The sequence below is a fragment of the Lathamus discolor genome, chromosome 3, assembly GCF_037157495.1.
Source record: "Lathamus discolor isolate bLatDis1 chromosome 3, bLatDis1.hap1, whole genome shotgun sequence".
Lineage (NCBI taxonomy): Eukaryota > Metazoa > Chordata > Aves > Psittaciformes > Psittacidae > Lathamus > Lathamus discolor.
In genome coordinates this window covers 134,733,538-134,745,749 of record NC_088886.1, presented here as the reverse complement: position 1 = coordinate 134,745,749, position 12,212 = coordinate 134,733,538, and the positions used below count along the sequence as shown (strand labels likewise).

General features: G+C 36.2%; 1 protein-coding gene across 7 annotated transcripts in view; it reads right to left on the bottom strand.

Annotated features, from left to right (window-relative positions):
- Positions 1–2,980: 2,980 nt before the first annotated feature.
- Positions 2,981–12,212, bottom strand: part of IDE (insulin degrading enzyme) — a 74,963-nt gene continuing 65,731 nt past the window's right edge. For all 7 annotated transcript variants that reach the window (XM_065671938.1, XM_065671939.1, XM_065671933.1 and 4 more), the window contains exons 22-25: positions 10,350–10,411; positions 8,507–8,579; positions 6,531–6,598; positions 2,981–5,639 (exon numbers count right to left, since the gene is read on the bottom strand). In XM_065671938.1, coding sequence (XP_065528010.1) covers positions 5,544–5,639; positions 6,531–6,598; positions 8,507–8,579; positions 10,350–10,411 — 299 coding nt within the window. In that variant the 3' untranslated portion in view covers positions 2,981–5,543. The remainder of the gene's footprint in view (positions 5,640–6,530; positions 6,599–8,506; positions 8,580–10,349; positions 10,412–12,212) is intronic.

Genomic DNA, 12,212 nt, shown 5'->3' with positions numbered 1-12,212 from the left:
GCAGTAAGTGGTTCTAAGAAACAATTCCACTCCCTACCCAGCCACCCCCCCCTTTCCTGGTACTGCAGAAGGTTTGGAATGCACAAGTATTAGCAGGCTAAAAGTTACTGTAATGACAGAGAAAGTGGGGAAATGTTGAACTGTTTGACAGCTTACTGACTTTAGAGCACTGATGGGAACTAAGCTGTGAACTTCCCTGGCTTTTACACACATACGCAAATAATCATTTGGGTTGAAACTTGTCCTGCTAAACTTACTTCCTTTCAAAGCAAGTTGGAAAGTTTGAAAAATACCAACTGAACTCATTTTTGAGCACTACTGCTGTGAAATGTTTATGTATTTCTGGTGTTTTAGACTAGTTCCAACATTGCCTTATCAAATGCACCACTTTTAATACTATTCAGCAAATTTTTAAGACCCCTGTCCACTAAAAAGCATCACATCCAAGATCTAGATCTTCAAAGTCTCAGTCTGAGCTTTCACTAACATTTGTACACACCCACATTTTCTACATACCATCTTTGTGCCTGCTCTGAAATGACTCAGCCTTAACCATGACGAATGCATTACTATTGATCTGCATCTCCCTGGAATTCACAAGCAGGTTGTTTTTTAGCTCTCCCATCACAGGAGTTCATCCTTTACAGCAGACTTCACATAAAAAGCACGTTTTTGTATGCCACAACTCAGTGCTTAGTGGAAGTCATCAAAAAATCAAATTCATTTCAACCTTCTCTTAGAATTTCTCTAGCCTATTTTTCCTACTTACCAGGAGGTCTGTAACGTAGGTGGGGACCTCCCCGTTCCCTTCTGTTAAACGTGTTCTGATTTTGTAGAATTTAAGCTTAAAATTCTGATTTTAAGCATTCACCACCAGAACATGTGCATGTATGAGCCCACACATACCACAGGATGGGGTGGAGGGGAGGGCTGGAAGGGGGTCCTGAGTTCCAGCTGCTTTCCACTGGAAAATTTTCTAGTAGCTGCCAAAGATATGGAAAGTACTACGATTCCTTACTCCTCTTCCTGAAATGGAAGATGAGCAGGCAGTGAAAAGCTGTAATGGAATCTGAAGCAGAAGAAAGCACATCTAACACAGAGTAAGGTGGTGGTAAATCCTTAGAAAAATATAGGATTTAAACTTGGATGCCTCGCACTGATTTCCTACTAGCTAAGCCTAGTCACTTCCTCGCTCAGTGCAACAGCAACCTGAAGTCCACTCAGAGCTGTGTAGCTTCTCTCATCCACTGCACAAACAGTCCAGAAATTTAATCCAGAATTTTTTACTGTGTCACTGAAAAGGGAGTCCTGAAAGTTAATGGCAGCAAAAGCTCAGCAGTGTCATGTCCACATCCTTTAATGCTGCACTTAAGAGTTAACAGCCTTAGGGCGGCTTTGAAATAGTAATTTAAGAATCCATAAATATTTTCAATCTTAAATTCCCTTTAGATGCTAGAGTTCAAGTAAGTGGATTTAATTGTGACATTTCCCATTCTGCTGAGCCTTTGCCCTTACACACTTCCTTCCTTTGAACCGCAATTCAGAGTTCACATACCATTAGCATTTATATTCCACCAACAGCACATACTGTAACTTTCGGGTATATTCTTTGAATGGTAAATAGCGACTGAAATGTTTCAAATAGAAACCTCTCAGCAGAGTCTACGTAGGCCAAGCTTCTTTTGATATTACATGAAAGGTAAGAAGAAAGGCGCCTTTCAGATCTCTTCTGCCTTTAAAATAGCACAGAGGTGCCTTGCATTGTGCAGCATGCAGCAACAATATTAAAAACTCACTTGAAATTAAAGTATTTCAGAATTGGATTTGAGTATCAAATCAGGGATCAACTCAAGAGAAGGGACCAGGTGTCACTGTAGACGACTGTATCAGTTCAATGGTCGGCTATTGAAAAAATACAGAAAAAAACCCGCCACATGAAGAAAGGTGTAGAAGATAACGATTTTTCACTTTACAGCACATCTGCAGCAGAAGCATTCTAACCAGAAATGGCAGAGAGAAGACAAAGATTCTGCTGACCTTGTGTTAAAACAAGAGCTAGGAAATAATATATGAAGTTAAAAAGGTGTGTAATGCTTTCTCCACACACTACAATTACCCCGTGGAACACATTATGGGTAAGGGCTGTTCATGTCCAAGTGTCTACAAACAATGTTCTGAAAAAGCTCTAACACTAATAATTTTATTCAGATAGCTTGATTTTTTTGATAAAAAACAATAAAGCCCGTTTATCAAGACTTACACCGATTCCTAATTATTGGGAGCAGAGAAAGAGAGCCCTGATGTTGGGGACAAATAATTTTCCAGGTGGGTTGCAGACATTTTGTTTCTTTGCTCTGAGTACCAACCACTCTTCCCAATGCCAAGGACAAAACCTGTGTCTTCTAACACTGCTAACTGCCAGGTATTACTTCAAGGAGCAGAAGTGCCTGCTGACTTGTATCTTTACACTGTCAGAGCTCAGAACTCACACTATTTACTGTTCTAACAATCAATCACACTTAATTCCTAACCTTTAGAAATTTAATCTTTTGGTGTGCATAAAACAAAGAAAATGACCAAGGAATGTAATTTCTCAAAAGCAACACTGTAAAGCTGCACTAGGCATGATTCAGTCTGGCTGCAGTGATGCTTCTGAATTTACAGTTTCAGGTTTGATAATTAAAATTCTGTCTTGTGCAAGTATTTCTTACCTTTATATTATTTAGTTTTTATACACTCAGAGAGCAACAGGGGTAGATCTACCTACACTGGATACGACATGGGGAAATCCTGGGAAACTTGCCCAGAACTGACTGGGAACACTTCTCCAGCAGCAATGCTATTCAGCCTAAGTAGTCCAAGCAACTGGCTACCAGAAAAATCACAATCAACATATAATAAAACACATGCACAGCCTGATAGATGTAACATTACCAGTATGCAAAAAAATTAAAATGAAACAAATTAAGAACTCCAAACATTAAATTCAGATTGTTTATTGTAAACAGAATAACTCTAGCACTCTGTCATACTGGCTGTGTCACATGCACCCAATTCCACATCAACTGCTTAAAATAGCACTTGCAAAAATTACAGTTATGTAATAATAATTTATGGTTTCTTACATAAACTAGTTAACAAGCACTAAAATTGAATTACAGTGTATTCTAGGTAGTTTTTTATTGCTTGTAGACACTGCAGCTTTGGATCCATTGTAATGAACCCATTAGTATGCCTGAGTTTATCAAAATTTACTGCTATATCAAACTCAGAAACTGTAAAATGCTGGAGAACACTTAAAAGTAATTAAGAGTTGCTGGAGAACTATATGGGTTTCCACATCCAGTCACAGAACTTTAAAATTCTACATTTTTTCCTCTGGAAAGCATGATTTGTGAGCTGGTGTTAAATACACTGCTATTCCAATTTATGTATAGAATTTGTTAGTCAATAGTACTTCCATGAATATATATATTTATTTATTTTTATACACGATAGAAGCCATTTCATTTTATTCACTGTAAGAGTGGTATGTTTAAATACTAAATCCCAAAATATATATTTTATAATATGTTGTCAAAAATTTAATATATATATAATACAAATATTTTGACTAAAGAAAAACTATAAACAAAAGCGAAATGCAAGAAGTTCAAAAGCCCATTTTATGTGATGGATCCATGAAATATGTGGTGAACACAGACACGTCAACTGGTTTTGTTTATGTTTAATATTTTTTCTGAGACTACCAAGAAAAAAAAAAATGCTAGTGGCCTTCCCTGGCAACAGGTTACATCACAAACTATAATCAAATTTATTAAAAAGGTGTTGACACGTACTGATAACCTTTAAAATAACTTTTAAATACACTGTAATTATTCAGTTAAAAGAGATTCTCAGATAAACGCAACTTAAGGCCCTTACCCTGTCAACATTCATATAATTTGGCTTCAAAGCCAGTGTAAGAAAAAACATTACTTCAATTACAAAAACACCCCTATCAAATATACCTGGATTCTGACATGTGACAACACCCATGTCACATCAGGGCCTTAACTTTGGGTTCTTTTAAAAGGAACCAAACTCTCAGTAACACCCCTGAAGAGCAGATTTTATATCTTCACTGCTTTGCATATTCCATACTGTCTGAATAATTGCAATCAATTTATGCATTAAACAGGCAGGGGAACTTAGTAAGATGCTCCCTTACCTTCTTCTATCTTGGGGCTGTACCAAGCAAAAGACCACTCTGCAGAAGTCAGTGTATGTGGTGAAGATTAGACAGCATATATTATTGTTTTGCTGTTCTACTAAATTATGGAATATATATACATACATATGTATATATAATTTCAGCACAACTCTTTGTTCTTCTAGGTTCTATGCAGCCTTCTTAAAAGAAGTAGGAAGAAACATTCTGTGATGTAACCTGAACCACTCACTCCCTGTTCTACGGCAGTACTGCACTGTCCCAGATACCTTTCTAAAGGAGCAAGGACCCCCACAGATGTATCAGAACTATAATGTATCTGATTCATTACAGGGTCTGTATCTGACATTCACCTGTTCTTGAGTCAAGAACTAACGCGTGCTTGAAGTTAGTTGCACTATGAAGTGCTTTGCTGGACTGAGACCTAACATAACAAAATGAGGCAAAACAGATCGAGTTCTCCATCAGTACATGCACAACTGAAAACAAAAAAATGACAGCAAATAACGTATTTTATATGCCAAATGGAAACAATTCACAGTAACACTAAAAAACTGAATGGGATGTTGACAGTATCAAGAGACTGGGACAACACTTTTGATAACAAAAATAAGATGCACTATTAAAGTGTTTCCAGCATTTTACTAGTTTTAATATAAAATGTCCCCCAATTTGTATAGAAAGATTAAAATCATGCCCATATCTTCAATTATTCTCATTAAGACAATTCTCACTTACTACCATGTTGTCAGATTTCCTTTTCTTCCCCCCACACTGGTCTTCATAAAACTTAAATAGAAAATATGTTGGTTGCATTAAGGATCAATTAAAAAAAGTATCATTCAACACATCACTTCAAAAAAATGTGAAAGTCTCTATTTTTAAGAAAAACTGTTGCCCACATCCCAAAAAGGACCTACTTTTCCTTACCCCCTCCAGTCCCCAATAAGATAATTATTGGGATACTAATGGTGGTTTTCAGGAGTAACAAGGATACTTCAAGCAATTTTGTCTGGAGGGCTATTTTATCAAAATGAAATTTTGGAGGGATATACTATTTTAAAAATATACTGCATCTACAAGTTTTTTATTGTTTCAGTTGATTTTGGTTTTCAACAGGTTTTCTGTAATATAAATGACACATGACCACAACTGATTTTTATATACTCTCTATCCCTAATACACAGCTAATGTCAAATGAACCAAGAAGGAATTCAGGACTTTCATAACGGACAGAACCATTTATCCTAATGATCTTTAATCATTTTTTTCATCATGAAGTCCCCTGAAACCATGTCAGTACTCATCATTTGCATTTCTTCATTGGGGTTCTTCACAGTTTTGCAGCCATGAAATTGATATGTGGTTTCACCAGTGGGAAGAGTGGCAGACTGCGCTTGAATTCTGTCATATTTTCTATCACACTTGGCTGCAAAGAAGCATATGAAAAAAACAGCCTGCTCAGCATCTTTAATCACAGAAGTGAGAAATTCCTCGCTTCTAACTTTTGCTACAGCTACATATAAACACATCTTTCTTGCTCTTTTCTGCAATATTAGTGATTCACACTTATTACAGGATCCCCCAAAATACAGTGTTATTTTTTGTGAAATAAATGGTTTCATGTTTCCTCTACATAATTTGAAACAGTAGCTATAATGCAGTAATTACATTACTAATAATGGCAGAAGCTTCAGTAAATGCAGCTTGTCTTTTCATTTACAAACTCTACTTCAGAACATCCCACCTATCCTTTCAATATCAGAGGTAAGATTATAAAACCAATAGCAATTCAATGAGCTATTATTTTTAGTAGCAATAGCAAAGTAAGTTTTTAATATTTCAGTCATAATGGCTTCCTTCTTCAAGAAAATTCATTTAAGGTCTAGCCCTGTGCTGTGATATCTAACTACACAATGAAATATGTAATACTTGTATTAAAGGAATTTGTCAAATGGCATCCTCCACAGGTTACACATTGATGGTAACGCTCATTGACATTTTAGGCTTTAAGATACTGACCAGATAGTTGGTTTTGTTTTCGTGTTTTTTCTGGGTTTTGTTTGTTTTAAACAAAGTTGATAAATTTGTCAATGCCTATGCATCTTTCTCTTGACACTTGAAAACAAACAAACAAGCAAAAAATAATCAGGAAAAATTCCTGTTGTTATTGAGGATGACAGTGCATGTAGAAGAGAGCTGAAATGTCAGCCCCACAACAGCATGCATTTCAGTAAGTTTGTTTCTCCCTATAAACTTATACTAAGTTTCCATATTAAGAATACAGCCTGGATTTTTTTTTTGTGTTGTTTCTTTTTACCTGTGGTAGTGGTGGTGCTGGTGCCAGGTTCACATCATTTTGGCAAGGAAATTCTCCAACAACAGGGCCTATTTAACATCATCAGAATTAATACAGGACCATAATTTAATCAGTAACTTTTACATAAGAAAACTGTTTTCTCTTACAAGACAGGAACAGGTATCTATATGAAAAAGAGGTTATTAATTTTGAAGCAGCTCTAAATAAGATTTTTTGAACATTTGTCTTTAGAATTACAAAGAGCTTAATCCATTATTTGATTTGAGAACATATGCTGAGGCAGTGGCTTTTGTTCATTTCACTTACACATAAACAGAAGGTAGAAATAAGAAGTGCTAACCTTCTGGTCAATGAATACTTCAAACTGTTTTTCAATACAAATTATGAGAACAGTAGTACATGCCAGTGATACATACAGTAAGAGCAGTGCAACAACAGCACATGTCATCTTTTAGTAATGACATGCTTATGGAGGCGTGGGGGTTACTCCAGGTACCAAAATTCTGGATAGCAAACCCACCTGTTCCCATGCATTCCCTACTCTAGTCCCCCCCAAAACTTTCTGCATCCAATCCTCTTGTCCATAAGAACTTCTTGTCTTAAAAACCTGAAACCTCCCTTCTACCTCCATACTTAAATTTCAACCCTAACCTTCACACTAGGAGTTCAAGTGCTTCACCCTCCGAAAATCCTTTTAAAATCTCTACTGCTTCTGATTCTTTTCCACTATCAGAGAAAATGATGTGCCTCCAGGAGGACGGGTTCCCTCTGGGACCCTTTTTAGTCTTTCTGCACTTGGCAGAATGCTCATCTGGACTCATGGGAAATGCATTAAAGTCCCAATTTCTCCTTCATGGCAGAAGAGAGGCCACATGCCAGATCAAACTGATTAGGACTGGAGTGTATGCAGAGATAATACCTTGCTATAATCTCTGTAAGAGTAACCACTTGTGAGGTTATCTCCCATGCTCACCTTTTTCTTAGGATGATACCATTTCAAGCAAATAATAACTCTGGCAATCTAGTTACCGCACTTGAAAAAGTTTTCTCTTGATAAGAAGTATTAGAGCTGTTTCTATTTAGTGATGATTAATCATGAAAACTGGAAAGATTCTTTGAAGCAAGTCTTCTTTACTCAGCTGCAGTTACAATTTCCACAGTACCATAAAAATCAATCATCCTGAGACTGGAAGGAATTTCATCACAGGCATACAGCTATCTGATTCTTTCTGTTCTATAGAAAGCCTTTAATGTCCTTGATTTTGCAACCAGTTATAATGCTGGAATTTAAGTCCAGTGTAAACTGGTGAGAAACCCACACAAAACAACACAGAAGTTTTTAATCTCAGTTTAGTTATATTAAGCAGAAACACTTTCGACCTTTTCCTTCTTGAATTCTAAAAATGTAACAACACAGTTTACAATGCACAACTAATAACAATTTGAAAATAAAACCTAAATGAACTTAGACTTTCTCAAGTTTGTTTGACATTCCCAGAGGGTTGGGAGCTTTTTTGTTTGTCTGGTGGTTGTTTTGTTTTTTCCCCTTTGAGTGTGCTTGAATAAACCTGTGGACATTCATTGCTTGTCAGGTGAAAAAACCAGCCACCACATTGTTCTGACAGCTGCAAATCTTAATTTTGTTTTCCTTGTAGGGCTCTTACAAAGTTTTATGTTTGTTTTAAAACAGCCCATTGAAAACATGAGTGCTACTTTAGGATACATTGTTTTAATATCAGTGTACTTCAAAATGGATATGTGTACTTCACAATGAATTTTGTGACCAGAAGAACTTGGTTTGAAGCACGCATGTAAAAAAAAACCTGTCAAAGTAGTAGTTTCTCCTCTGAAAGGTATACAATCTCCAAAGCTGAGTTTTTCCTTATAGTGCATTTATATCATATAACATGGTTATCTTTAACTATGACCTGCTTGAGCAGGAATTGATGAAGTACTATATTCAGCACAATACTTACAGGAATCCATTTCCCTTGCAAGGACATGTACTGATACCTTGTGTCTTCTGGGAGCATCTATTGCCAACAGCACCTACAGTATAAAACATTGAGTCCTTCAGGTGTGGGAAGCGTCACTCACATTATAAAACAGTAAAAGAATGAAAGCATTTAACATTTTAGTTTAAGCTTTATAATGAAGGATGAATTCTGGCGTCTCACAGAATCATTGAATGCTTTGGGTTGGAAGAAACCTTGAAGATCCCGTAGTTCCAGCCTCCCTGCCATGGGCAAGGACACCTTCCACTAGGCCAGGTTGCTCAAAGCCCTGTCCAGCCCAGCCTTGAACACTTCCAAGGATGAGGCAGCCACAGCTTCTCTGGACAACCTGTTGCACCACCCTCATAGTGAAGAATTTTTTCCTAATACCTAATCTGTATCTCCCCTCTGTAAGCTTAAAGCCCTTCAAATATTACTAGAGGTCATCCATACAGTATTTTGAATTATTTCACAATCAAGTTAAGAAATTAATGCACTGTTTCAGGCTTAGAAAAATTGGAAGTAATAGGAACTCAGCTATTAACTATCACAGTATCAGGAACCTAAACCTCTGCAGAATTTCCAATCCCTAGCAGCCTTCTGGAAGCACATCACCCTGAACACAATTATTAAACTCAGCTGGGCTAGCTCACTCGTCTAACCAATTATTTCTCCTTTGGAATACCAGATGATGAGCAAAATACATAAACAGAATGTGGATACTTGATCAAGTTATCGTTTATTAAACAACAGCTACTGAAATTCCATTTACTACATTTGTACTTGCTGCATATCTTCACCCATAACATTAAAAAAACCAAACCAAAAATGTTAGTGTTCACTTTGCAATGTAAATAATAACCACTTTTAAGCATTAAATCTCATAAAAACAGACGGTAATGCAAAATTACCTTAGATGAAGGAAGTGAAAAGAATAAGGACAAATACAAAACAGAAACCGCTTTGAAAGACATTAGTCACCCCCAAAGAGAAATAAAGAACACAGATACCCACATACCCATGGTTCTTCATGGGCAGAACTTTTTCCATCCAATAGTAAGTCCCTAAGACACATCTTCATTACTTTTCAAAGTATTCCCATAGCTGTTAGCTGCTCCTTAAGTAACACAACACTACATACACTTTGTGGTATAGTGAATTATCATTGCCTATGAAATTTGTCATAAACCAGAAGGAATGAGGCCAAGTTTATTGGAGGGAAGGGAGAGGACCCTTACTAATTCAATTGCTTATATTAGATATCTATCTAACAACTTCATGCTGATCTGCAATGTATAATTATTGCATCATTATACTGTTCCTTTGTTCTGCCTAACTATGAGAGAAGGAAAAAAGCATTGATTTACAGTGAATGAAGCTTTAAAAATGTCCATTTCATTCACAATTCATACACACAAAATAAGCTGAATCATTTATTATAATTTATTAGTTGAAGAAAAAATTAAAAGAATAAATTTGCAATTTTGGCCAAATTTGGTCATAGAGCAGCACGTTTTTTTCATTTATAAAGGATGGATAAATGAGACAAGAGGAGACTAAGAGCTGGTAAGAAGGGGAAAAAACAACCCAGCAACCAAAAAACCCACACAAGAAAACCCAATCCTTTCCTGCAGTTTTTACAGTGTGCTAGTTGCCATTAAACTAAGTAAGGTTCAGGAAACAGAATTATTATTAAGGTATCTGCATCAATCGTATCATCTACCTAAAACAGGCATAAGTATATGCTTTCATAGTTCACAGAGATCACATCCAGTTTTAGATACATCTCCTTCCAAGTGACACTTCAACTACATGACTGACTTACCTTGTAGAACTGTATAATATCATCCTTGGTCAGAGTCTTTAGATAAGCCACTTCAATGTTATCTGCACAACAATAGTAAAAATTAGAACAAGTCTGCAAATCATAGCTCATTATTAGCACACTACTTATTCAAAGTACATTTCTTTCAAATTCAGATGCTATAATTGACTGCAAATGATATGCTTTTCATTGTTAACTTTCAAGCTAATACTTGCATCACTAAAAGTGTCATTGGAAGCTTGACAGAAAAATTATACTTCAGTAAGTCCATTTGATTGGACTTACTAAAAAAATGCATGTTTGAAGAATACTGATTGCACTTTATGTTATTCATTAGCTGAAAAATATATGCCTACTTCTGTACGTTATCTTCAAATCAATGTTACACATTTCTAATGCAGACTGATTAAGGATGGCTTTTATTCACAGTTAGGAAACAGGATGGTAGGATGTACTTTGGCAGGATGTACTTATATTAATAAATGTAAGGAACAGTGCCTACATCACACCTGTTAAGGAATAATTACCTTTAAGATATCTGGGGACAATGTGTCTCAGTAGCTACACTGCTTCATATAAATTAAATCGTAAGGTAGTATCATTTCTGCATAAGCAGGAACATTTTTTATTGTAGGCATGCTTGCTTTTCTTAGGATTAGCAGGAAGAATAAGAAAGAAATGTGTGCAAAAGAACAAATAAACAGCTAAGAAGTCTGTGAGGCAGGCTGTAAGTAATTTATGTGAAGATACGAAGTTTGACACAGTTTGGAAAATTACAAGCCATTTGGGAGAAAATTTTTAAGTGAAGTAAAATTATTATAATGATAAAAATGTAAAAACCTGAAAAAAACCTTTCACTTCTTAAGGCTAGAATATGAATTTCTGGTTTTGACAATTCTAGTCCTATTAGAATCATTCATGAAATGAGATTACCAATGGGCAGAGGGGAATTAAAGATATAAAAGTCAATGGAAATAATGAGTTGAGTAAGATTTAGATGTTGAAGATATGGCTACAGCTAGCAGTAAGAAATTTCAGAGAGACAGTATAGATCCAAGTACGATAAAAACAAACACTGAAGGCAGAGAAAAATTAAACTGTTTCATCAAACACAAAAGAAGTACTTGAAGGGGTAAGTTTCCTTTTGACTCCATATACTCAGGCATGAAACCTTGTCAATAGCTCTCATTCTCTCGAGACCAAGCTAGATGACAACTCAAAACTCTTCGTTATTGAAACAGTTCAGTTTCCGTCGACCAGAAAGACTGTACTTGTTACTGTTACTGTGAAAAGCCAATATTGTGCATGTAAAGCAGAAGAGAAGTCACGGGACACAGACTGAATTTTATGTAAATAACTGTCAGCCCATTTTCAATAATAACACCTGAAGTTGGATCTTATTTGATCTTCTGCAAGTTTATATCTTCACAGTATTGTGGATGAAGAAAAAATCAGAAGTGTTTCTTCAGGTCTGCTCTAAGCTGAGACAGGTCACATGTTAGTTGAGATACCTGCTATTGCCTCTGCCATTGCTCCCTCAAAAGAACTGGGCAATGGGAAAACGAATCTGGTTCATATGAATGCGTGCACCATCAGGAATGTCAAACTGCATTTGAATGCATCTCAGTCAAGCATTAGGCACATATGTAATACAGATGTCTGAGTATCACAGAAATAAATTTGAGCTTATGTGACATTAATATTTGAATTCAAACCACTTCCAGTCTTTGACATACTCTATGTCTCACTGAGCCTTAAGGGAAAGAACAGAAGGGCAATGCATCATTCACCAACCCCCATCACATGGGGAACATCATGGAACACATTTATCCCTGTATTACTAACAGCTCCCACAACAGTGAG